At 43.2% G+C, this 25289-nt stretch overlaps 1 protein-coding gene and 1 long non-coding RNA gene across 2 annotated transcripts in view; one reads left to right on the plus strand and one right to left on the minus strand.

Moving 5' to 3' along the window:
* Positions 1 to 8988: 8988 nt before the first annotated feature.
* Positions 8989 to 25289, plus strand: part of ATXN10 (ataxin 10) — a 75503-nt gene continuing 59202 nt past the window's right edge. Inside the window, exons 1-3 of the mRNA XM_081191040.1 lie at positions 8989 to 9176; positions 11766 to 11957; positions 13080 to 13162. Of these exons, the coding sequence (XP_081047166.1) occupies positions 9004 to 9176; positions 11766 to 11957; positions 13080 to 13162 (448 nt within the window). The 5' untranslated portion in view covers positions 8989 to 9003. The remainder of the gene's footprint in view (positions 9177 to 11765; positions 11958 to 13079; positions 13163 to 25289) is intronic.
* Positions 17239 to 25085, minus strand: LOC308585421. The gene is made up of 2 exons (XR_014007386.1): positions 24278 to 25085; positions 17239 to 19852 (listed from the first exon to the last, which is right to left on the minus strand). It is a non-coding gene; the product is annotated as an uncharacterized lncRNA (long non-coding RNA).

Here is a 25289-nt window from a genome sequence, read left to right on the forward strand (position 1 = left end):
GAGCCCCAAGAAGGCGCTTCTGTGCAAGGACTTAGGTGTATATGAACGCTCCAAAGGAAGATTAAGCATGGGAAAATATCTGCAGCCAATGTCAAAAGAGCGACCTGCAAAAGCTGGTTTCTAGCACAAAGATTAGTCCTGCAAGTGAGAACGTATTGCTGCTAAAAAACCAGCTTTATCAGCTTTCTGTCAGCAGCTATCACCAGCACTTCCTTTCCCAATCAACGTGAGCTGTGACCTCATCATTGCAAAGGTGAAACTGTGACAGGGATTAGAGGCTAATAAAGAGCAACAAGGTAGTGGGACTGAACAAAGATGAGACTGTTGCACAAAACAACACTTACTCAGAAAGTTACAAGTGAAATGTGAGTAGAAAGGCCATAGGCAACACTGCCCCACCAATGAAACAGAGGTCTCCTATGCATAAAAGCACCCTGCCAACTTTTTTTTTTAAAAAAGTAGGGTTACGCTGGCTTTGTGATTTGTGGGTATTCTTCTGGGATTTATTTATTTATTTATTTTATTATTTATTTTCACCCTGCCTTTCCTCAAAATACTTTGAGAAGGCCCATAGTCAATTTAAACAATGCCACACCACAAGAGCTACGAAAACCTAAAAACAGCAGAGGTTAAACCCACAATCAAAATCAGAAGGCAGTTGAACCAGCTTCCAACAAATTCCCAGTGTTTAACAAAAGTCGTCTTCTGAACAGGAAGAGAAGCCGGGGCAGCTGTTTCAGCAGGGAAGTTTCCTCTCCCCAATCCGCAAACTCCATTGAACAAGCTGGCTGCTGTGAGTCACACTAAATCAAGGCTCTTCAGAAGCAGGGCCCACATCAGCAAAAAGAGAGAGATGTTGATTTAAGTTATCAATTTAAATAATTTCCTACTGATCCCTATTTCTGTATTTTCTAAACAATGGTGCAAATCTGACCATTAAACAAACTCCTCGCTATACTGCTAAAACTATTTTTCATTTCAGCAAGTCGTCCCAGACATATGACTTAGTTATGCATTCTCAGGTTTTTTCATGTTGCTGATTTTATCTGCATATAATAATATAATATAATATAATATAATATAATATAATATAATATAATATAATATAATATAATATAATATAATACAATACAATACAATACAATACAATATAATATAATATAATATAATATAATATAATATGACTATTATTTTAGAAATGGGGTTAACAAACACAGCAAATGTGCAGAAACTCTAATAATGGTTGGGCTGCCTTTCCTTATGGTGAAGGAAAAAGGAGAGGGCAGTCAGGGAATCAGCAAAATACACCAGATTTGAGTTTACTGAATGGAAAAAGATGACTCAAAACACTTCCTTGGATACCTACGGCATTCATTATAGTGTTTGGAATGGATTGTTGGTTTAACTTCTTGTGCTGGAAGATTTTCGCTCTCGCTGTTATCTTCGGGGGTTTACCCAAATTTATCCACCATCCACAGCTTGTGTGCTATTTTGTTACTTGTAAGGATAATGACGTACCGCTACAGTAGAGACTTGGCTGTTTTAACTTTTTCCTGATTTTGGTCTCTCCAAGAGGTGGAGCTAGAGGAGTAGATTTCAGCCTCTCCCTAAGGTTCACCCTCCCCCATTTAACGCGTTTCCTGAACAGCTTTTAAACCAAGCGGAGATAATCATCAATCCCACAGAGCAATCACTGAAGATAGGAACTTTGTAATTTTGATAAGAGTCATGGTATGCTGCCAGATTTGCACTGATGTTTCTAATATTGCCACACAGCAGCAAATTTTCGAGCCTTTGTAAAATTTGGAGACTTCTAGTCTGACAGTTTTGGAATTCCTAGAAACAATTAGTAATTGATTTTCCCATCCCCACAGCTCCACCAAAACCCCGTTTCAGATACACTACTGGGTAGTAATTGATATTGGATTGGAAATATAGGAAAGCCAAAGTAAAAGTAAATTATGCGATCAGATTCCCCTCTCCCTCCAATAAAACTAAAAGTATTGAATCCAGGGGCAGGGGAAGAAGGAAACAGCATTTTGGGAATGGACAGCACAGTTCTCCAGTGTTATCCATACTCTCCAGCTTCTCTTGGGGAGGATCTAGTGTGCGTTCCAGAGCTGGCACAATACCTGAATGGCCCTCTCTTCCTGCTAGGGAAGAAGGGGTGAGTGAAGATCTGCATCAGGAATGGGGGGGGGGGGGATAAAGATCTACATTGGGAGCAAGGAGGGGGAGACCAGCAGCACCTCTTATTCACCCTATTCACCTCCTCTTCACCCCCTCTTAGAGAGGGCTGCCAAGAAGGCGGCAGATCAGACCTCTGTTGTTGCTGCCACCTGGGCAGTGAACATGCATTCCTTGGAGGCTGGATCTGCTGCCCCTGTGGATCCTGACGCCTGAGGCAGTTGCCGCACCTTGCCTCATATGTGCCTCTGTAAGCCAGGGTGTATATAACCACTTGGCAAACTGCTCATGTGTATTATACCATTAAAGGGCAATGAGCACTCTACCTCATGTCAGGAGCAAATGTGTTGTAAAATCATAACCTGTAACCAACCCAGCTGAAAGTAAAATTTACATAACTTGGTCTTCTATTGATAATGGAGTTCAGAAGCCAAATGCATTTGCATTTTAGCTAGGAGCACTAGCTCATGTAAGCTATGGCGAACGGTTCTTGGTCCAGGAATTGATCTGGAGAGCCCACCACGAACTGTATCTTCACACAGTAATGGAAGAAGTTGCTTTCTCTCCACCTCCACCTCCCAGCCTGCTACTTCCCAAGACCCTTTCCTCCACACTTGCTGTTAGGCAGAAATTATTAACATTCCCAGGCTTCAACAGACAAGAGAAGTGGATCACCAACAGATCCAGGAACAGGGCAGAAGGCGGCACTAACTCCTTCCCCATCAAAGTGGTGCCAGTAGGTTTATTGGACAACATTGTTTTCTGTGCTGTTTCTAAACAAGAAAGGCGCATTTTCTACTCATTTTGGTGTGTACATAAAGTACAAAGTGGTGGAAATAAAAAACAAATCTCTTAAGAGAGTGGAGTACAAACAGCAATCATTTTTTCTAGCTTCACAAAAATTGTCTGTAAGACACTAGGGCTGCAATCCGACACTCACTTATCTAGGAAAAAGCCCCAGAGCCACGTACGCCATTCTAGAGTTTTCTGAAGCATCCAGAAAGCAAGTGTTGGAAGTTAGATATTGTTTTAGGTGGGGGGGAGGAAAAGATCAAAAATGGTCCATTAAAGAGAAGCCAATTCATTATTTCTTCCTTCACAAACAAAGAAAACAAGGAAAAGTGTTCTCAAGAGAAACTGTATGCCTTTCTTTAAGAGGGTGCACTTTAGATCAAGGATAGACTAAAATCTGTATGAAGTTGGAGTTACTAAGGTAACGATGCATTTTTATGAATACCAAAGCAAACAGATGAATAAACCTTGGGTCAATCATTAATTCATATTACTATTTTTTAAACTTTGCTAGAGTGATTTAGGTACCATACTTCCTCTTTATTTGATATTACATATGGTATTATTTGATTTAAAAGCAAACACTTACCACTGCCTTTAAATAAACACTGTTGTCTTTCTTCCCATATTACACTTCTTTTGAAATGTTAAGTTACTGATCATAGTGTGTATGTGTTTTAAGCTACAAAAACGGTTTCTGATTCAATAAGGTAAAGAATTGATGATTGAGACGAGGGTTGAAAATGCTAAGCTTTTACCAAAAAAGAAAAGAAAAAGAAAAAAGACAGTGTATTAAGCACCAGGTCAAAGTAAAAGATTTGGGTAGACAATAATGAAATAGAAAATGCAGAGAATTTGCATTCTTCTGACATTAAATGTGGTTATTAGATCTTTAAAAGCATAATGTGTACTTGGAAAGAAGTTCTTAAGGCTACTATGTTCAGCACATACTTACTGGAGAGTAAGACCTGTTCAACTCAATAAGACTTACTTCTCAGCAAGTTCATATAGGATTGCACTGCATACAACCCTCTCTTGATTTCTAAATACTGTTGGTAAATAACAGATAACTTGAATCTTAACAATTTGTATGTGGTGCATGTTGAAGATCAAAGATATATTCACATGGACCATGATTGTCTTTTGTTAGAGCTGTTAGAATCATTTGTGAATGAGGTGAGGCAGGAAATGTACTAAAGTTACTATGAGAGCGCCATCAAATAGTGGAAAATACAACTTCTTCCTTTTGAGTTTATTCTACCAAATCCTTTGTTGTTTTGTCTCTACTTATTCACGTATTAGCTATGTCTAGTGACTTATTTAAAAGTTCCACAACACCATTTCAGTAAACAGCAAGGCAATGCAAACTCTCAACATTATCATGAACAGTCTTAACAATAAGAACCATTTCCCTACAACTCTGCCTGCCCTCTAACTCAGTTGGTTAGAGTGTGGTGCTGATAACCCCAAGGTTGCAGGTTTCATCCCGTCTGGGACAGCTGTATAGCCCTGCACTGCAGGGGGCTGGACTAGATGACCCTCAGGGTCCCTTCCAACTCTGCAATTCTATGATTCTAGATCGTTCACAAGAAACACTGATCAAGATCAACCTGGAAGTTGGAGTGAGGTGTTGTTGATATGCTGATGACACCCAACTCTTATCCCTTTCATTAAATTCAGGTGAAGTTGTTGACATGGCATTGGTAATGGACTAGATGAATCTTAAATCTGACTGTTGGCGGGTGGTTTGTCTGTCCTGCTTAAAATATAAAAGACAACAGATCCTTAAAAAATAGTGGGATGAAGACAATCATGTAAAAATAAAACAGCTCTATGAAGAAAAGCCCTAAAGAGACCTTGGTATCCCCAGTCCTAGTCTAACTCTAATTACTAACACCACACTGGCACCATTAGCCACTACAAACCAAATTCCCCCCCCCCCCCCGAGGTGAGCATTTCACAACCAGGGTACTGGGTCACTAGCCAGCTGATTTTAGAAGATTGGAGAACTCAGCCCCTGAGAAGGTCTGAACCTCCTCAGCAACAACCAAGAAGACCTGCTGCTTGGCCACTATGTGCTCCTCCTCGGGTGGCAGGAGGGCCCAAAGAGGAAAGCCACAACAATTAGACAGGTTTGTGGGGGCAGGTCCTAAACTGTACAGGGTTTCATGGTTAAAAACAGAACTTGAAGTGTGCCCAGAAATAGATGGGAAGATGTTTTAACATTGCTGGGATGTGCTCTGACCAATTCACATGGAGAGAGAATCCATGTTTCAGAGGGGATAATTCTGACCTCCCTCATGTAAAAGCTCCACAATCCTACAGGATATATTTGCCAGTTCCCTGAACAGATTCTTTCAATGAGTAATTAGCTTCAAGCAGCATGAATGGGCTAGTTTTCTATCAAGAGAGTAAATTTTAGCTGACAAATTAGACAGATTCCCTAAGGCAACAGCTCTGCAGCTTTGCCATCTGCACTTAAAAACATGATTTATAATGGAGTCCTGTTTTCTGGGCACTCCTTTCTTCAGGAATGAAGCCTACACTGCATCTTAGATTTCTAGGTAGGGTGATCATATAATCCTACATTTTCCATTTCCTTTGGTTTACGCCAGGAGCCAGCAAACTTTTTCAGCAGGGGGCCAGTCCACTGTCCCTCAGACCTTGTGGGGGGCCGGACTATATTTTGAAAAGAAAAAAGGAGCGAGTTCCTGTGCCCCACAAGTAACCCAGAGATGAATTTTAAATAAAAGCACACATTCTACTCATGTAAAAACACGCTGATTCCCAGACGGTCTGCAGGCCAGATTTAGAAGGTGATTGGGCCAGATCTGGCCCCCGGGCCTTAGTTTGCCTACTCATGGTTAACACAAAATATAATGGCCACGTTACCCAATTTAACATGCTCTTTTAAGATCCATCAGCATATTCTTGGGGGGGGGCATTCCCCCTGCTGATATTTTCTGCTTGTGCATGGATGGTATGGTTTTAGACACAGGAATGTGTCCAACTGAGGGATCACTCAGTTGGTTGAGCATGAGACTCTTAATCTCAGGGTTGTGGGTTTGAGCCCCATGTTAGGTGAAAGATTCCTGCATCGCAGGAGGTTGGACGATGAACCTGAGGGTCCCTTCCAACTCTATGATGCTATGTGGAGCCTTGGATATTCCTCTTACCATATATGATGATGAGAAATAGGGTTGGGGCTGACTGGAGCTGATGGAAGACCACAACATCTGGAGGGCTCTGAAGGTGAGGCTGATAGATATGGGAGTGAAGCTAGCATTCAAAAATGCCTGCCTCCCACTCTCCCCCGCCCACCCCATTGCAATCTTGTGTCGCAGCCTAGCCTACTTTCTTCTCCCTGTCTCCTTTGCTCAGCACCCTTTCCCTCACTTGCTTGGCATCTAGTTTTGTGTACAACCTTCATTTACTAAAAGAGCAAGACTGTCCTTTTCATGATCTTCTGCATCCCACTCATGATCTGATCCAGACACTAACCACAGTCCACAATTTTTCTCCCCTTATTTCCCACTGCACATCCTACATCCACGCAGCAGCAATCCCATTCTTTTCATACTCACAACACATCAAATCCCACAATAACTCTGCGTCTCACAGCAACTCCTCTTTTTAAAGCCATGCTACAAAAAGAACTGTTTGTGTGTGTTTTGGTAAGAGTGCACTGGGAAGGAGGAATGGGGCTGCTGTCAACTTCTGGGCGTGATCCACTATAAAGTCCAGATGGACTAGTTTTCAAATACATTTTATTGTGTAGACGGTTCCCTAATGGAAGTGAAACCCTATCTCCATTGTGAAGATGTACTCTTGCATCAAGCTGGCATGTATGGGGATTAAATGCAGCAAAGTCCCATCCTGGGCCAATGTTTGATCCTTATCAGTCTTTGACAGCAACATGAGCTTTTGGTCTTGTTTACACCTTGGCAACACCTGAATGTCTTCTTGTGTTAATAAAATATGACTGAATTTAATTTTATGGAACAAGTGGGGAGGGCATTTACGATGTGGAAGGGTTTGAGGGAAAGAAGATGGAAAAAGAGCAAGGCGAGGCATGCATATGTGAAAATCCAGTGATGAAGTCATCATGGATTCAAGTTGAAGCAGCAAAGTTATTTTCAGCTTGGGTGCGGGAGCGGCAGCCGTTGTGAAATGTGTAGAATGTAACACACTAGAGAGGTGTGGGTGGGCAGAGCTATGCATAAGAATCGGCAGTACAACCTCATAGCTGTACATGTGGAACTGCCTTATAGTGAGCCACACCACTGCTCCCCCGGCCCAAGGTGGTCCCTGACACTCACCTTTTCCAGCCCTGCTACCCAAAACCATTTTGCCTGGGATGGAACTTGGCACCTTCCTCCTCACAAGTATGTTCTCTGCCATTAAGCTATGCTCCTCTAGGGTGCCCTGTAAAGTAGCGGCTACTAAACCCACAAAGCTCCACACATCTAAAAGGCCAGGGTGGGAGCACAAAGCTCCTCCTGCCATTAGCAATCCTCACACATCAAGATGATTATATTTCCAGTAATTAAGGCGGCTTAATAGTAAAACACTTTTGGACAAATGCCATATTGACATACCGTACTTAGCAAATTTAAGGCTACATCAGTTTTCAAACAGAAAAGAAACAAGTGGCCAGCTCAAACCGCTGCCATGGGCGGCAGAATCCCATGGGGCAGCATGGACCTGCTGGCATTGTGTGGCTGTGGTTTCATCTTGTGAGAGCTCTGAGAGATCTCACTGGAAGTCACCACTGCTGCAAGACCCAGGCAGGAAAGGTTTGGGAGGGGGGCACACTCCCATTTTGTCTCATGCTGCCCCTGACAAGTGGGGCCCTGCAATAAAAAGCTGCAGTGTGGAGGCTCGCAGCCACTCTTCCGGTTCAGCTTTCCCCTGGATTTTTGCCCTTTCAAGCCAGTATTTCATGATGAGGATGCTCAGTCTTCAATGGACTCTCTTATGGTGGGGGTGGAGTAGGGTGGGCACATTTGTGCTCAAGGGTGTTTTAAGAGTGCACAATGAACACTTGCGCTTGAATTGTTTAATTTATCCATTGATATTCACGGGCAGCCTGGCCCTCAGTTTCTCAGTGTGAACCACAGTCACCTAGGCAGAAGGAGATGGTTCTTTCAAGGTATGTGTGTCCTTCTCTTTGGCCTCTGCATTCAAGCCCATCCTCTACCTATTGGGGGTGTCGTCCCGCCACCTGCAGCCATTCCCCTGAGTTGTTAGAGGGAACTCACAAGGGTTTTCAACCCCATGGCAGCTGGCTTCAAAATATGTATTTTTTGTGCACCTACAAACCTTAGATTTCAGCAAGACAGCCCACAGCCCATAGTGGTGGTGAAGCTCCCTGAGCATAGGAAGAATCAGATCGATACCTTACAGTAAATAGTTTTCATAGTTGCTGGAAATACATGTGCAAATTAAAATAAACACACCCTGTCGTGGGAGAGCAGCCACAGAAGGAAATATAAACTGGTTACATGTAAAAACACAGAAGACATTTTTAAAACCTTCTTGGCCTTCAAACTCTTGAATTCCTGTTTTTCTGTCCTGCTCAGGAGCATCTATGGAAGAAGCGCTGACTTGGAAGGGAACTCGTCTTCTTCCATTGCCAGGGAAGTGGGGAGCTGGGCTCCCTCCTGCTCCTTCGGGAGAATCTCCTGCGGAGGGTCTGGAGCAGGAGCAGCGGCGCAGGAGCTGCGCCCCCTTCTCCCGGGGGGGGGGTCCCTGCTGGATGCAGCTTGACAGAATCAGTAACGGGGGTGGGGGGTGGGGGGAGCCCCGCCAAAAATAAACCTTGGGGGCGAGTGGGAGCCGCGTCGCGCGCGGGGGACTAAAAAGCTGCGCTGGTTGGGAAGCGCCGCGCCGAGGCCGCGAGGCCCCCGCCTCCCGCGAGCAGCAGGCAGGAAAGGGCGGGGATTGCTGCCTGGCGAGGCCGCGGAGGGCGAGCGGCTGAGGCCCAGGCCTGCGGGGCGGAGCGAGGCCTCGAGCCGGGCGGCCATGGCGTCTTGGGAGGCGCCGCCCGGGGAAGAGGAAGAAGCAGCGGCGCTCCTGGCCGCCCGGCTGACGGGGAGCCCGGAGCAGGAGGAGCGGGAGGAGCAGGCCGCGGCGGGGCCCGGTCGCCTGGCAACCCTCGGGCAGCTGGCGGCCCTCCTTCGCGACCCGGCGGGCAGGTGAGGGCCGCGGGGGGCTGGGGCCGGGCTCCGTCACGTGTGGACGCGCTGCCGCGTGTCTTCCTGCCGCCGCGGGTGTGGTTTTGCAGGCGGGGGGGGGGGGACTCGCTTCCTCCTCCTCCTCTAATTCCTCTTGACGATTTTGTAAGGAAGCCTCCCGAAATTTCAAGTCTCCCTGCAGTTGTGTTTATATATCTCTGTCTGCCTAGAAATACAAGGCGCCAAAAGTTCCTGCTGCTTCTCTTCTCCTGGCTGGATGCTGTGGTGGCTTTTTGTAGGCAGAAGATGCTTGGTGGGGTATACATACTACTACTGCTACTGCTACTAAGAACAACAACAGTAGCACTAATATGATTAGTTATACCCCACCCATCCGGCTGCATTCAGCCACTCTGGGCCGGTTCCAACACGTATGAAAACATAATAAAACGTCAAACATTAATAATAACAATCAGATCCAATACAGAAAAGTCACAATAACTTTAAAATAAGTAACTTATATCAAATAAAGCAGTATTCAATAATCGATTAGAATATAATGGCAAATATTAAAATTAAATATCAGCAAATAATAAACAGTTTCCACTTGGGAATTACAATAAACAATTACTAAAGTGTAATTAATAAAAATCACAATGCATAAAATATCAGAAAACATACAAAACTATGTATTTAAAAATATATCTGAATTTATTTCCAGTGAAAAATAATAATATAATATAGCTTTATATTATTATTATTATTATTATTATTATTATTATTATTATTATTATTATATTATTATTATTATTATTATTTAATAATAATAATAATAATAAAGCTACAAATCTTATGTAGAAGATGCTGCTTTTCAGCATCTTGCAGTTTTCGTGTACATTCCTCACCCTAGTTCAGACAGTTTAAGAAGCATACTAAGAACCAGTTCTTTGACTCCAAGAGGAGCTTTTTCTTTTTGGTAACATAGTTTCTATTCATTCTCCTATTTAAAGTGTTTAACATTAAAGTGTATGACATGCAACATTTACATAAAATTAAAAATAAAGCAGTAGGAAACACAGAGTTAAATGTTTCTGAGTGTATTAGCAAAATTGTGTCAAAGTGTATCTATCAAAATTATTACAATTACGGATATGAAATGATGCATAGTAACATGTAATGACCATAACTAACATGTATTTTGTATTAATAACAATTAGAATTTATAGGAAGGGGCGAGGGAGAGGAGCAGGGGGAAAAATATGTAGTAATAAAACTGCTGGGACGCAGGTGGCGCTGTGGGTTAAACCACAGAGCCTAGGAGACTTGCCAATCAGAAGGTTGGCGGTTCGAATCCCCGCGATGGGGTGAGCTCCCGTTGCTCGGTCCCTGCTCCTGCCCACCTAGCAGTTCGAAAGCACGTCAAAGTGCAAGTAGATAAATAGGTACCGCTCCGGTGGGAAGGTAAATGGCATTTCCGTGCGCTGCTCTGGTTCTCCAGAAGCGGCTTAGTCCTGCTGGCCACATGACCTGGAAGCTGTACGCCAGCTCCCTCGGCTAATAAAGCAAGATGAGTGCTGCAACCCCAGAGTCGGCCACGACTGGACCTAATGGTCAGGGGTCCCCTTACCCTTACTGCTAGCCCATTTGCACATGCCTGCCCAGGTCTTTGGATACTGGGAGCAATGGAAGTGTCCTTACACTGAGGCGGACTGGCTACACGGAGCGGCAGTGGCTCTGCCAGCCCTGCCTGGAGACGGAACCGGGGACCTTCTGCATGCAGAAGAGAAGCTCTGCCCCTGGGCTGTGCCATGCAAGGAAGTGTGTCTGCAGCTCCACTTTAGGAAAAAAGTCTGTGGGAAATACTGAAATACACATCAGTCCTGGCTTAATCTTTTAAAATTTCACATCTTGTCTTCGTTCCGTGGCTCCACAGGAAGGAATGTAGCTCAGTGATAGAGCCAGTTCTGCCTGGAACTTCAGTCCTGTTATCTCCAGGTAGTGCTAAGAAAAAATCCTCTCTGAAACATTGGAGAGTTCCTGTCTTCCCTGTGGGTAATCCTGAGCTAGATGGATCAGTGGTCTGAAGTCAGCTCCTTATATTCCAGTTCAGGCATCCATCGTCCCCAGAGCTGCTGTGTTTCAGCAAGATGGTTTCATGATATTCTGAAGGCAAGCGATGCAGCCACCTTGGTGAAGCTAAGCAGCTCTGGGTATAGTCAAAGCCTGATGGGATACTGTCTAGAAGCTCTACTTAACTTGAAAAGTGGGTGTAATAAACAAACAGAATAATTCACCTTTTGACTTGCCCTGGGAACTTAAGTTCAGAATTTAGAAAAACTCAAATTTTAATGAATTTTCTTCACAATTTTATGAAGCTTGTAGAGCCTGGAGAAAATACGTGAGTTTGTGGTTACCTATAGTAAATATTTCAAAGCCAGGGCAACCCTTTATTTGCTATATTTTTTCTATCCCTATCAAGTACAAAATATGCAAAACAGCTTGGATTGGCTTTTTTAAAAAAATTGCATGGTACAAATGATATCCTTCTTTTATGTATATTTTTTAATGTACTGTTGATGCTGTCTACTTTACATTTCTTTTTCTTTTCAGGGAAAAAGCAACAGAAAGCCTATTCCAAGATCTCCTGCAAATTTTGAGGAAGGCATCTTATGAAATTGATGTAACCTACAAGCAAAATAATACACTGGAACACACAGATTCATTGTTCCTGTTGGTATCAGAATGTTTCAGATGCCTTCGGAATGCTTGTGTTCAGTGTACCAAGAATCAGAACGTTATGAGGTATGATTATTGCCCCCATACTTGCATAGTTTTTAAATGTTAAATTACAGTAACTTGTTTCACCCAACTGAGTTCATAGCTGATTTAACTTTTGAAGCAAGCTCTCTTTGAAATACATTTCACTCCTCACTAGTTCACTTCACTTTGCTGCATACTCTTGGCGTTTGAGTGGAAACCTTGTGAGTGAATTGTCCACATTTGTTAAATTGTGTGGCTCAGGCTAACTGACCAGTGTGTAATCATTATATATCTACATATTCTCTGAAAGTAAATTAATCTGCAAGAGAATCAAGGGTGCATGAACACAAGATTTATTCTGACACCTTTTTTTCTTTGATTTGCTCTTTTTAAAATACTCGTGAAGTGAGACTTCATAGACATTATCTTCACCAAGTCTTGTGATTATTTAAGATCTGATTTTTTTTTGTTAGTCTTGCATCTGGATTACTTAATATTTGTTGGCTGCAGGGATGTGCATATTATTTGCCCCTGAGGTCAGGTGAATTCTGGGGTTTTCTCCGTGTGTTCTAAAGTGCAGCACTGCAGCAGGGAGCGTTGTGTATCCATGAAGGTTCCCTGCACAGTTGAAAACCCGGATTTTCTAGAATTGTCAGTTTGGCAGGGAGCATTCATGGCTGGACAAGGATCCTCAGTGCAGAAGTGCACTTTAATCATGTGAGGGGTCAGAATGAGTTGTTAGTTATTTTGAATCTTTATGTGAATCTTTATCTCTTGCCAGCTCATCTTTTCTCTCCTGGTGTGCCTTGCCACCTTAGGACTTTTAATTTTCATTCCTTTTCATAATTGCCCAGTATGACCTCCCTTTCATAGACTTCTCTGGGCCTGTTGTTTTTTAAGCTACAGTCTGTGCTTTCCTAGTATTTTTAAAACCATCTTCCTTCCCTTGGCTTTTCTTCCTACTCAGTCTCTTTCTGTCACTCTTACCTTACTCAGTCAATTACTCCTAGGGGAGTTCACCACCACAGAATTCATTTATTACATTACAATATGTATTACAAATTTAGGACTTTATATTATGATACAGCTTTGTATAAAACACTGGCTTCTCTGCTTTTTTTAATTTGAGAGAATTTTAAATTTAAAACTGTTCTTTTATAACAGAAACCTGGGGCTAATTGAGGCATCTGTACACTTGATCCAATTACTTCACAAATTAGAAACTACTCTGGAGTCATTATTGACAGGTAAGATATAGCGGGGGCTACGTACATAAGCCCACATAGCTACTAACCTACAAACATGTTTACTTGCCTGTGTGCTCACACATACCTAAGAAAGGACAACACTATTCCAGGTGAACAAAAAGACTTTACATGTCCAGCCTCCATCGCCATGTTGTAGAACTCTTAGAACTGTGGAACTGTCCTGATTCCCCCCCCCCCCGAAGCTCTGTGGCTTTCTTGTACAGTGGCACCGCGGGTTAAGAACTTAATTTATTCTGGAGGTCCGTTCTCAACCTGAAACTGTTCTTAACCTGAAGCACCACTTTAGCTAATGGGGCCTCCCGCTGCTGCCGCACCGCCAGAGCACAATTTCTGTTCTCATCCTGAAGCAAAGTTCTTAACCCAAGGTGCTATTTCTGGGTTAGCAGAGTCTGTAACCTGAAGCGTCTGTAACCTGAAGCGTATGTAACCCGAGGTACCACTGTAACTTGAAGCCATTGGTTTGCGTCCTACCCTTTGGAGCAGGAGAAAACAAGCTTGCTCCCTCTTCCATGTGACAGCCCTTAAGATATCTGAAGATGGCTGTCGTATCTCCTCTCAGTAGCCTCTTTTCCAGGCTAACCATACCAACTCCCTCAAGGCTTGGTTTCCAGACCTTTGATTATCTTGGTTGCCCTCCTCCGCACACATTCCAGCTTGCCAATGTCTTTAAATTGTGGTACCCAGAACTGGACACATTATTGCAGGTGTAGTCTGGCCAAGGCAGACTAGATGATACTTTTACTTCCTTCAATCTGGAGCAGTATGCTCTTTATGAGAGAGAGAGTTATTTCATTATTCTGTTACACAGCCAGAACATCTTGCTAATTGCCGCCGTGGCAGTGTAAGGCCTTGGGGTGCTGTTGCACTCCCTCCAAATGCTGTGGGACTGCTAGTTGCTGCCCTCAGCAACTCTGTACAATGAGGTCATGCTATGGGAGTGCCGGCTGACCTCCAAATTAGCATGTTGTGGCACTTATTAGTGCCAGATGTGCTGATGATGGATACTGTTACAGGTCTCTATACCAACAGACTAAAATCAAAAGACTTTTCTTTGAGAGCAGGTGTTCTTTAATTTTGCAAGCTTGAAACTGAGTGGTATAGCTCAGTGTTAGATAATGTGTTCTGCACGCAGACAACCCCAAGTTCAATCCCAGTCAAAAGGATGGGGTTAAGGGAAGACATTAACTGTCAAGGTCCCTCAAAGTTGGAGAAGCTGATTTTGTTGTTGTTGCCATATTTATTATATTAAATTATCATTTTACCCTTTTCAGGGAGGTGCACATCAGCATTCATTAATGAAATATGAAACCTGAGTAAACAGATAAAACAGCAATGGAATTAAATGATAGGTGAAGGTAGAATAATTCCAAACTATTTCTCACCAAGAGTTCATGTAATCAAAACAAGGTTTAACTTGATGTAAAAAGACAAGATTAGGTGCCAAGCCAACCTGGATGTTGACACAGAAAAGGCTTTGTATCTTAGTCACCACCTTCGGTTATCAGGTTCATACAGAAGAAAGCACCCTGTTTTACTTAAGTGCTTTAGGGCTTTACAGGCCATCACCAGCACTTTGAATTCTACCTGGAAATACAGTGAAGCTCTTCAAGTGCTGGAGTAATACATAACATAAGGCAAGAAAATTTATTTATTTCATAAAATTTATAACCCAATTGATTGGAAAAAACACCCTCAAAGCAGTTTACAAAAAGATAAGACAATAAAACCGAGAAAAAAATACAACCTTGCTTTTTTAAAAAAATAAAATAAAATAAAAACAGATTAAAATAAATGACATGACTGTCATCTGCTGATCCAGTGGAGGTTTTTGAGGCTGCTTTTCAGAGGCAGTCTGACACAACATATGGAGAGGTTTCCAAGGTGTTTACGGTTATGACAAAGTCACCACAGAAGGAAACCTGGCATACTAATTGAAATGAGCAAAAAGGTATCCCTGGCCACAGATATATTTGCACCCACAAGCTATGAATCTTGCTTTAAGGGGAACATGATCTCGTTTGTTATGGGCCAACATCACTTCAAAGTCTATTAAATCACCAACCATCAGGAGAACACCTCCATTTGTCTGGATTGAATTTTAGTTCCCTAGAGCCTACTCTAGAGCCTGTGTTGGTGGTGATGGTGAAGAGAATGTTATTTCTGCATCTGCACAATGCAGTTTCAAGTGGTAAAGAGACTGCTTCATTCTGAGCCCCAATATAATAAATTTATAGCTCTGGAGGCATTCATCTAGCTCATTTCTGACTCAAGGAACATTCACATCACATTTGAATTAGAGAAAAAAGGAGGAAACAAAACTGGATGCCATTGGCCTGCTTATGATGCCTCACCTAAAAATTTCAAGTAAGCTCAGCGAGTGGCTTCATTTCATTGTTAAATAGCATGAGAGGCAGACTAGATCCCCAAGGCACTCCACTGCAGAGTTGTCCCCTGGAAGCACTGGGATTCCTTTCCAGGGCTTTCAGTCCAGACTGATCCTGTGATGGATGCTATTGAAAGCTGAGAGGTCCAAGACAACCTGTGGGGTCACTTTTCCTCTGCCCATTTCCTGATGTAGCTTGTTTCACAAAAGTAACAAAGGCACTTTCTGTCCCAAAATTAGTGCTTAGCTGAAAGCTCTCTCAGGAGAACGTTTTACTCAAATGTGTTTGCGGGAAAGGGGATTAACGAGTCCCAAAATGGGGGTAATTTTGGTGATGGCAGAAATCATTCAAAAAGTGTTTGTGCGTATCTTACCATTTGTGATGGCAGCGGTGTAGTGGTTCCTTTTTAAGCTTCTGAAAGCCTGTTTCAGTGCTGCAATCACACACACTCCTTTCCCCCAAAGTGCCTGGATGTAGCTTTGTTGTGGAGCATTCTGTCACAACAATTCTGGGCCTCTTAAAGCAGAGAGATGATGTTAGGGAGAATACAGGTGAAACTCGAAAAATTAGAATATCATGGAAAAGTTCATTTATTTCAGTAATTCAACTTAAAAGGTGAGACTAATATATGAGATAGACTCATGACATGCACAGCGAGATATGTCAAGCCTTTATTTCTTATAATTGTGATGATTATGGCGTACAGCTGATGAAAACCCCAAATTAACAATCTCAGAAAATTAGAATATTAAATGAAATCAGCAAAACAAGGATTGCAAATAGACCAGCATGGACCTCTGAGAAGTAGAAGCATGCACATGTACTCAGGGCTTGGTATGGACCCCTTTTGCATCAATTACTGCCTGAATGCGGAGTGGCCTGGATGCTATCAGCCTGTGGCACTGCTGAGGTGTTATGGAAGACCAGGATGCTTCAATAGCAGCCTTCAGCTCTTCTGCATTGCTCGGTCTCATGTCTCTCATCTGTCTCTTGGCAATGCCCCATAGATTCTCTATTGGGTTCAGGTCAGGCGAGTTTGCTGGCCAGTCAAGCACAGTAATCCCATGGGCATTGAACCAGGTTTTGGTACTTTTGGCAGTGTGGGCAGATGCCAAGTCCTGCTGGAAAATAACGTCAGCATCCCCATAAAGCTCGTCTGCGGAAGAAGCATGAAGTGCTCCAAAATCTTCTGGTAGACAGCTGTGTTGACCCTGGACTTAATGAAGCACAGTGGACCAACACCAGCTGATGACATGGCTCCCCAGATCAACACAGACTGTGGAAACGTCACACTGGACTTCAAGCATCTGACATTGTGTGCCTCCCCATTCTTCCTCCTGACTCTGGGTCCTTGGTTTCCAAATGAGATGCAAAAGCTGCTCTCATCAGAAAAGAGGACTTGGGACCGCTGAGCAACAGACCAGTTCTTTTTTTCTTTAGCCCAGGTAAGACGCTTCTGCTGTTGTTTCTTGTTCAGGAGCGGCTTGACAAGAGGAATACAACATTTGAAGCCCATCTCCAGGATCCATCTGTGTGTGGTGGCTCTTGATGCACTAACCCCAGCCTCAGTCCACTCCTTGTGAAAGTCCCCAACACGTTTGAATGGTCTTTTCCTGACAATCCTCTCCAGGCTGCGGTCATCCCTGCTGCTTGTGCACCTTTTTCTTTCACACTTTTCCCTTCCGCATAACTTTCCATTAATGTGCTTTGATACAGCACTTTGGGAACATCCAACTTCTTTTGCAATTACCTTTTGAGACCTTCCCTCCTTATGGAGGGTCTCAATGATGGCTTTCTGCACAACTGTCAGGTCAGCAGACTTCCCCATGATTGTGCTTCCTACTGAACCAGACTGAGAGACCATTTCAGGGCTCAGGAACCCATTGCAGGTGTTATGAATTGAATAGCTACTGCACCTTTTCACAATATTCTAATTTTCTGAGATAGTTAATTTGGGGTTTTCATCAGCTGTACACCATAATCATCACAATTATAACAAATAAAGGCTTGACATATCTCGTTTTGCATGTCATGAGTCTATCTCATATATTAGTTTCACCTTTTAAGTTAAATTACTGAAATTAATGAACTTTTCCACAATATTCTAATTTTTCTAGTTTCACCTGTAATTCAAGCATGTCTGAATGTACTGTACCTATATTTAAGTGGCATAATTTGGGACCTGAGAATTTTTCTCACTCTCCTAAGGCAACGATTCCTTGCAATGTCATCTAGTGGACTCAAGGGACAGCCCATGATATCACGTGCTGTATTCACCACCCTCTGTAGAGATTTTCTGTCTGTGTCTGTCAAGCCAGCATGCCACACTGTGATACAATATGAAAGGACACTTTCTATTGTGGACTGGTAAAAGGAGTTCATCAATTGTTGTTTAACATTATTCTTTCGCAAGACCCTGAGGAAATGGAGTCTCTGTTGGGAAAGAATACAGTAAAATCTTTTAAGTTAATTATCTTGATGGCTATGTGTTTCTCTCTCATCCAGTAACATCTATTTTAAGTTTTTATTGTGGTGTTCATAATGTGGGTAGGAAAGTCCAGAGTGTCCCAACAGTTTGGAATCGGTAATACACACACTGAAGTGGTATGCCTTATGTGCCTGGCAGATGCTTTTACCACTGCGGCTGACTTGTGGGGAGGAGTTTATTTTTAACGATGTATTAATGAATAAAGCAGCAGAAAAGGAAATACCGTGCAAAGCGCTGTGACTTAAATAACTGCTGTCTAATATCTGGTTAGGTCAAACTGCAATTTGCAATTTGCCATGAGAGCAAGGCATTTTTATATAAGGGAACAGCCAAGTCCCTGCTCTAAAAGTTTTAACCCATTTTGTTTACTGTTCCTGCTTTCATGTTTACTTAGATCTAGCAATCATAATTTAGAAGCTGTTCAATTAACAGCTTCTATATTATGACCAATTTGCATATGACCAATATGCAATTATATATAAAGAAGTTTAAATCACATTTTTTTTATATTGTTCTAGAATATTTATTCAGTTAATGGATTGAGTTAGGAGTATTGTTGACTTTGTGAATTGTATTATCATTTTGTACAATTTAAAACCAAACTGTATGTAATGTAAACTGTATCATTACATCCATTAGGCAGGTTTTTTTTAAAAAAAGAAAATTGCATCAGCTAAGGAGGAAGCTGGTAATTAATCAGTTTGTAGCAAGTATGAAATGGGAATATAATCCTTTTGTCCCCTGCTGCATTCCTGAGGAAAATCCCTTTTCTAATACAGTGGTACCTCGGGTTAAGTACTTAATTCATTCTTAACCTGAAACTGTTCTTAACCTGAAGCACCACTTTAGCTAATGGGGCTTCCTGCTGCTGCTGTACTGCTGCTGCACGATTTCTGTTCTCACCCTGAAGCAAAGTTCTTAACCTGAGGTACTATTTCTGGGTTAGCGGAGTCTGTAACCTGAAGCGTATGTAATCTGAAGCGTATGTAACCTGAGGTACCACTGTACTATTAATTATATTGTGAGAAAATCCCCCATTTGCACCAGTTAAATACCCCAAGATAAATTTCATTTTTTTGCAATTAACTATTACTCTTTTAATTCTCTTAATTTTTATTTTGAAATTGGGATTTCCTTTTGCAAGTTTCACAATATGGTTAGACTGTAATATTCACAACAGAGTGAATATTCTATTCCACTCACCCAGAAGCCTCTGCATTTGGGATCCTAAGGTGTACTGACCACCCTTCAATAGAAAGGCCTCCCTCGGAAGGTGGTGGACTCTCCTTCTTTGCAGGTTTTTAAACTGAGGTTGGATGACCACCTGCCAGGGGTTATTTAGCTGTGATTGCTATATTGCAGGGGGTTGGACTAGATGACCCTTCCAACTCTACAAGTCTATTACATATCCGGCTAAGACAGCATTGCTGGCCAAGCTGGTGGAAGTGGTATGGCGGAACCCAGGACTTTGGTTCTGTGTGACTTCAGTGTCTATGCCAAGGCCTCTTCCATGACAGCTTTGGAGCTATCACAGCTCATCAGCGGCCCAACCCACAGGGCAGGACAGATTTAGCCTGGGTTGTGTGGTCCGACAATAGATGGGATTCAAACAAGCTAGACCACTTCCTGGTGAGGTTTGGTCTCATGGTGATTATCTCCCCATGCAGGGGTTCAGGACCTATTCAGATGGTCCATTCCAGAGACTTATGGAATCTAATGGAGAGAACTGGCAATGGTACTGAGGCCCCTATAACAGTGAAATGTGTAGGGCTATCCACACTTTCTCTCCTGACTGCCCTCTCCTGTCGAGTTGCAGCTCGGCATCCAGGGAAAAATCAGTCTCACACCAAGATAGGTTCCGAAATATCGCTGCTCCTAGGGCTAATATGGCTGCTCCTAGGGCTAATGCAGCACAGCTTTTATTGTGTGAAATCAGAAAGATACAAAATACAAGCCAAGCAATTTGTTCTAGCCAGCAGATAAGGACATTCGCACTAGACCATGCGAGCGATCAGGCTATGCTAGTTGACCAATCATGTAGGACAGCACGAGCTGTTCACGCGCTGTTCATGCTCCAAGGATGCTTCTAGCTATGAAATCACCCTGCAACAATAAGAACTTTGCTCATGCTCTCATGTACAAGCAATCATTTTCCCACATGTCCCCTTTTCTTGTTTATATTATTAGAGGAAAAGAGGGACCATTAGTCCAAATCATACACTTCATTGCCTAAGCGTCTACACTTTGCAACATAAATTCCTCTTGTAACCCCTGTGGTGGGCCGTGGTCGGTACCACCATGCAGTGCATTGGGAAATCAAAGAGGGTATGCATTGAATGCAACAACACACCATAATGAAGCCAGCAATACATGCAATTACAATCAATAATATTTTTCTTAACCATAATCCATTAGGCAACCAAGAAAACAACCACTCCCATGGATCAAAACCTTCAGGTGGATTCAAAGGATTATGAGCTATCATTTGTTCCATATAATCAATAATAGCAGAAATACTGATTGATTGATCAGTTATATACATGAAAATGAATTAAGGCACAAATTCCACCTTTAGAGGCAAAGATTACATTTAAAGCATAACGATGTTGAAGAACTACATTTCTTATTTCTGACATTTCTTTGTTAATCATTTTTAAAGCCAAGATGGTGGAATTGAACAAATTTTCTGTCCAGTTTGCCAATTTATGCAAATCACGGTAATTCATGGCTGCACCTAAAGAAGGCAGAAGAGACCTAGAAATAGCTGTCCCTGTATATTGAGAAATAGGTGATTGTACTTCCCTTCTGTTACGCAAACGAACCTCTGGGAGCTTATCTATTTTATGTATCAGGGGTATCAGTATTCCTAGAGTGTAGGTTCCAGAAAAGGCAAAGGTGATTTCTTTGTAGGCTTTTGTGCCACAGAGTAAAACCATAAATCAGATTGAAGCAAACATATAGTTCTGCTGCTCTTTCTCATCCAGTTGAACCAAACATAAAAATCTCTACACGCAGCCTGTTGGTCATAGGTCATGTAGGTTGTGACATTATTAATTAAGACCTTTGGCCTACCACTCATGGTTGTAACATTAAGAAAACAAGAAGATCCATTAACATACTCATATGTCCAATTACAATATGGATAATGACCTAAAAATTTTTTGCTATTATGATTAAAACGAAAACAATAAGGAGCGACTTCTACAAGCGATAGAAATACAGGAGGTAAACTTATGCGATTGTCCTTCATATTATTGCTAATCTTATATGAAGCATTTATAAGAATACTAGAATATCACCACCCAAAAAAAAGCTCAAAGCTTTGAGAAACTTTTAAAAATCATTTTTCTCAGCAGCTAAAAGGCACTAGCCAAGCATATTCCGCTTGCTGTAACTAAAAGAATTGCAACAAGGTCGAGAACAGAGCCCATTGTATTCGCAGGCCATGTTAAAGAACCATATTGCAACTTGCTTTCTGTCCGGGAACCATGCCAAAGCACAAAAATGAAACAACTGGAACACACTGAAATCCCCTCACCCCTCCCTTGCCAAGAGTCCACAATAGTTCCAAGACAGCCCTCTGTACATGCTCAGGGGAACACATCATAAGGCAGGACTCCTGAGGGAGGAGGAAAAAAAAATCTGGGGGGTAAAATCCAAGTGATGCCAATAAGGATGAGAATGGTAAATTAGTCCAATGGCTGTTTCCGAGCAACCTGCATGATATTTCATGGTTCGATTATTGGCATGTAAAAACCACAATCCAGAAGAAGTCACACAACCATTTCTGCAGATACAGGAGCCCATTTGCTGTAAATAAGTCTGATGTATTGCTCCTTGTACTGCTGAGTCAAAAGTCCAAGCCCAATGAAGCGTGATGACACAGATGGGATGGTTGCTATTAGGAGGCAAAACCCAAGCGATGCCAGTCCAGCGAGGGCATCCTTCAAAGCCAGGCTCACTTCCCAAACAAGAGGCAGCAAAACTGTAATGATGTTTGCTGGTTGAAGTGGCTTCCCAGGGAAAAGGGGGGCCAATGCAGTAGGGGTGAAGATGGCCTTTCAGCGTGCCAGGAAACACTGGAACAGCTGTGGAAGAGCCTCTTCCATTGCAGAGGTGATTGTGATCTTGTCTGCTGGATCCTTATGTCCTTTAAGGGCAGAAAATAGTGGAGACAAAGTGGAGGTGGGCAGGTCCAAATAACTCTTTATCCAATTCAGCTGTCCAAGAATTTGTTGTAAATCCACCAATCTAAGATAACCAGGAAACTGTAGTTGAGGCGTAACTGGAATGGCTGCAGATGCTGTCAGCTTGTGTCCCAGGTACGTAATGGGTAAAGTCCGCTGGATTTTTTCTTTAGCCACTGTCAATCCAACAGGTTTTATCCTTTGCAGGATTTTGGGACACGGCGGAGGACAAGGCCGTGGCTAGCAGATGAGCTTTGTGCATCTCAGTGCCCACTGACTGGCAGGCTTTAAGCATATCAGCAATGGCTATATTTGCTGTTGTCATCAAAGGGCACAGTGCTTGCTTATGGTTCTCATTTACATTAGTGAATGCAAGCTGGCGTACAATCAGTTCTTGTGCTGCCAGGTCCTGAACTTGCCGCTTGAAGGTATTGTACAAGCGATCAACAAATTGTCCATAGGGCTTTGCAGGGCCCTGTCTGACGCTCCCCAATAGGCCATCGCGCTCATTCTTGTCATCAGGGACAGAGGCCAAAGCCTCTTGAGCGGCAGCAGTTGTAGTGGCCTCCCAATACTGAGGATGGAGAGTTAGCTGTTGGGCAGCAGTAAGAAAATTGCCTCCTCCCGTCAGCCCATCGAGAACATCGGTTTGAGTCAGCATGACGGGGGCTGGGGGTGCAGGAGCAATCACAGGAAAGAGATTTGGAGTATCAGAATCAAAAGGCAACAACGGAGCGGCAGCACTGAGAGATCTTTGAAGAGGAATGGTAGGATCGGTGCCAGATGCCTTGGGCGGAGGAGGTGGAAGAGCGGGGGGTGCTGAATGTGAAGAATGCAGGGGAGTGACAGGAGGAGCCGAAGGGAAAATGTCCGGCGGTTTAGGAGGTAGGTTTGAGGCAGGCAAAGCAGGTACCGGGAGGGCGGGCGAAGAAGCTGTTGCAGCAGCCAGAATAATGTTTGAAGGAGTTAAACACGACATAGCTTTGTAGACGTTACACCAGGCATGCAAAACTTTGACATCAATCTGTGGATGATTTTGAAAGAAGTGTCCAATTTTTTTCCAATCGTCTAACCCCCAATTTCCGTCCTGGGGGAACCAGGGACAGTGAGTGTCCAGGGCTTTTATAAGGGACTTAAGGTCAGCTTTCCGAACAGCAAGGTTGTTACTGGCCAAAAGGAATTTAAGGTCTTTAAAAAAATTTTTCTGTGGTGCAGAGAGAGACTTTCCCATGATTGCAAGAGTTGCAAAAAGAGCAGGGAGCACTTACCGAGGGATCCTTAGGAGGATGAGGGAGGCGCCTTTTTGCCCTGTCCGGGCGGAGATAAGTGCTGATAAGTCCGTAACGTAGTCCAGAATCACATTCACACGGGAGCTCTCACCAGGGATCCACTACGTGGATGAACGACGCGTCTGCAGCCCTTGCGGGGCGAGGTGAGAGCTGAACGTTGTAAAACAGCATGAAGTCCGAAAGAAATCACACGGGAGCACTCACCAGGGATCCACTACGTGGATGAACGACGTGTTGGTGAGTGCTGAATAATGAAAAACAACGTGAAGTCCGAAGGCAGTCACACGGGAGCACTCACCAGGGATCCACTACGTGGATGAACGACGTGTTGGTGAGTGCTGAATAATGAAAAACAACGTGAAGTCCGAAGGCAGTCACACGGGGCACCAAATGTCGAGTTGCAGCTCGGCATCCAGGGAAAAATCAGTCTCACACCAAGATAGGTTCCGAAATATCGCTGCTCCTAGGGCTAATATGGCTGCTCCTAGGGCTAATGCAGCACAGCTTTTATTGTGTGAAATCAGAAAGATACAAAATACAAGCCAAGCAATTTGTTCTAGCCAGCAGATAAGGACATTCGCACTAGACCATGCGAGCGATCAGGCTATGCTAGTTGACCAATCATGTAGGACAGCACGAGCTGTTCACGCGCTGTTCATGCTCCAAGGATGCTTCTAGCTATGAAATCACCCTGCAACAATAAGAACTTTGCTCATGCTCTCATGTACAAGCAATCATTTTCCCACACTCTCCTCTGTTGTGGAGCTTGAAACACACCTTGGTGCTCTAGGGAGCTATGAGTTATGAAGCAAGATGGACAATGGCTACAGCGCTCTTGGCACAAAACCCATTGCAAAGGTGACCCAACACACCTTAGAGTACACAATAATGCCTACTATGTTGCAATGAGGGGCAAAAAAGGGCTATTTTGTCTCTGCCATTGCATCCTGAACTAGACATCCAGTAGATGACATACCGTCTCAACCCTTGCCCCTCATAGCTAATTATAGCTTGTCAGGTGTGCTCGTGTGTGTGATTGGTTATGTACTGTATGTGTGTAAAAGTTCTGAACCAGTGCCTGGATGCAGTAATGGGCTTGGTGAGGGCAAATAAACTGAAGCTGAATCCCCAAAAGACTCAAACCCTGTTGGTAAGCATCTGGAAACTTGGGTCAAGTACCATCTCTGGATGGGGTTGATCCATCATTGTCATTGGAAAGCCTAGCATCCTCAGTGGCTAGGAATTTCTTTAACCAGCTTTGGCGTGTGTGCCAGCTGCCTTTCCTGGACTGAGATAATCTGGCCATGGAGCTTTCTGCCCTGGTAACCTCAAGGCTAGACTGTGGCAATGTGCTATATGCAGGGCTGCCCTAGAGATTAATCTGGAAGCTGCACTTGGTGGCTGTTAGGTTGCTCTGTGCAATGACTTAACACCAACAAGCTACACCATTGTTAAACTTTTGCTCTGGTTGCCAATAAGCTACTCAGCAAAGTTTAAGGTTATGGTATTGGCATACGGAGCCCTGAACAGCTCAGAACCTGATTATCTGAGATATACCTGATTAATATACAGTGGTGCCCCGCAAGATGAATGCCTCGCGAGACGGAAAACTCGCTAGACGAAAGAGTTTTCCGTTTTGGAGGTGCTTCGCAAAACGAATCTCCTATGGGCTTGCTTCGCAAGACGACAATGTCTTGCGAGTTCCTGCTGGGTTTTTTTCCTTCCCCCCCTTTTTCTAAGCTGCTAAGCCGCTTATCA

This window comes from Podarcis bocagei (genome assembly GCF_964188305.1).
Source record: "Podarcis bocagei genome assembly, chromosome: 4".
NCBI classification, from domain to species: domain Eukaryota; kingdom Metazoa; phylum Chordata; class Lepidosauria; order Squamata; family Lacertidae; genus Podarcis; species Podarcis bocagei.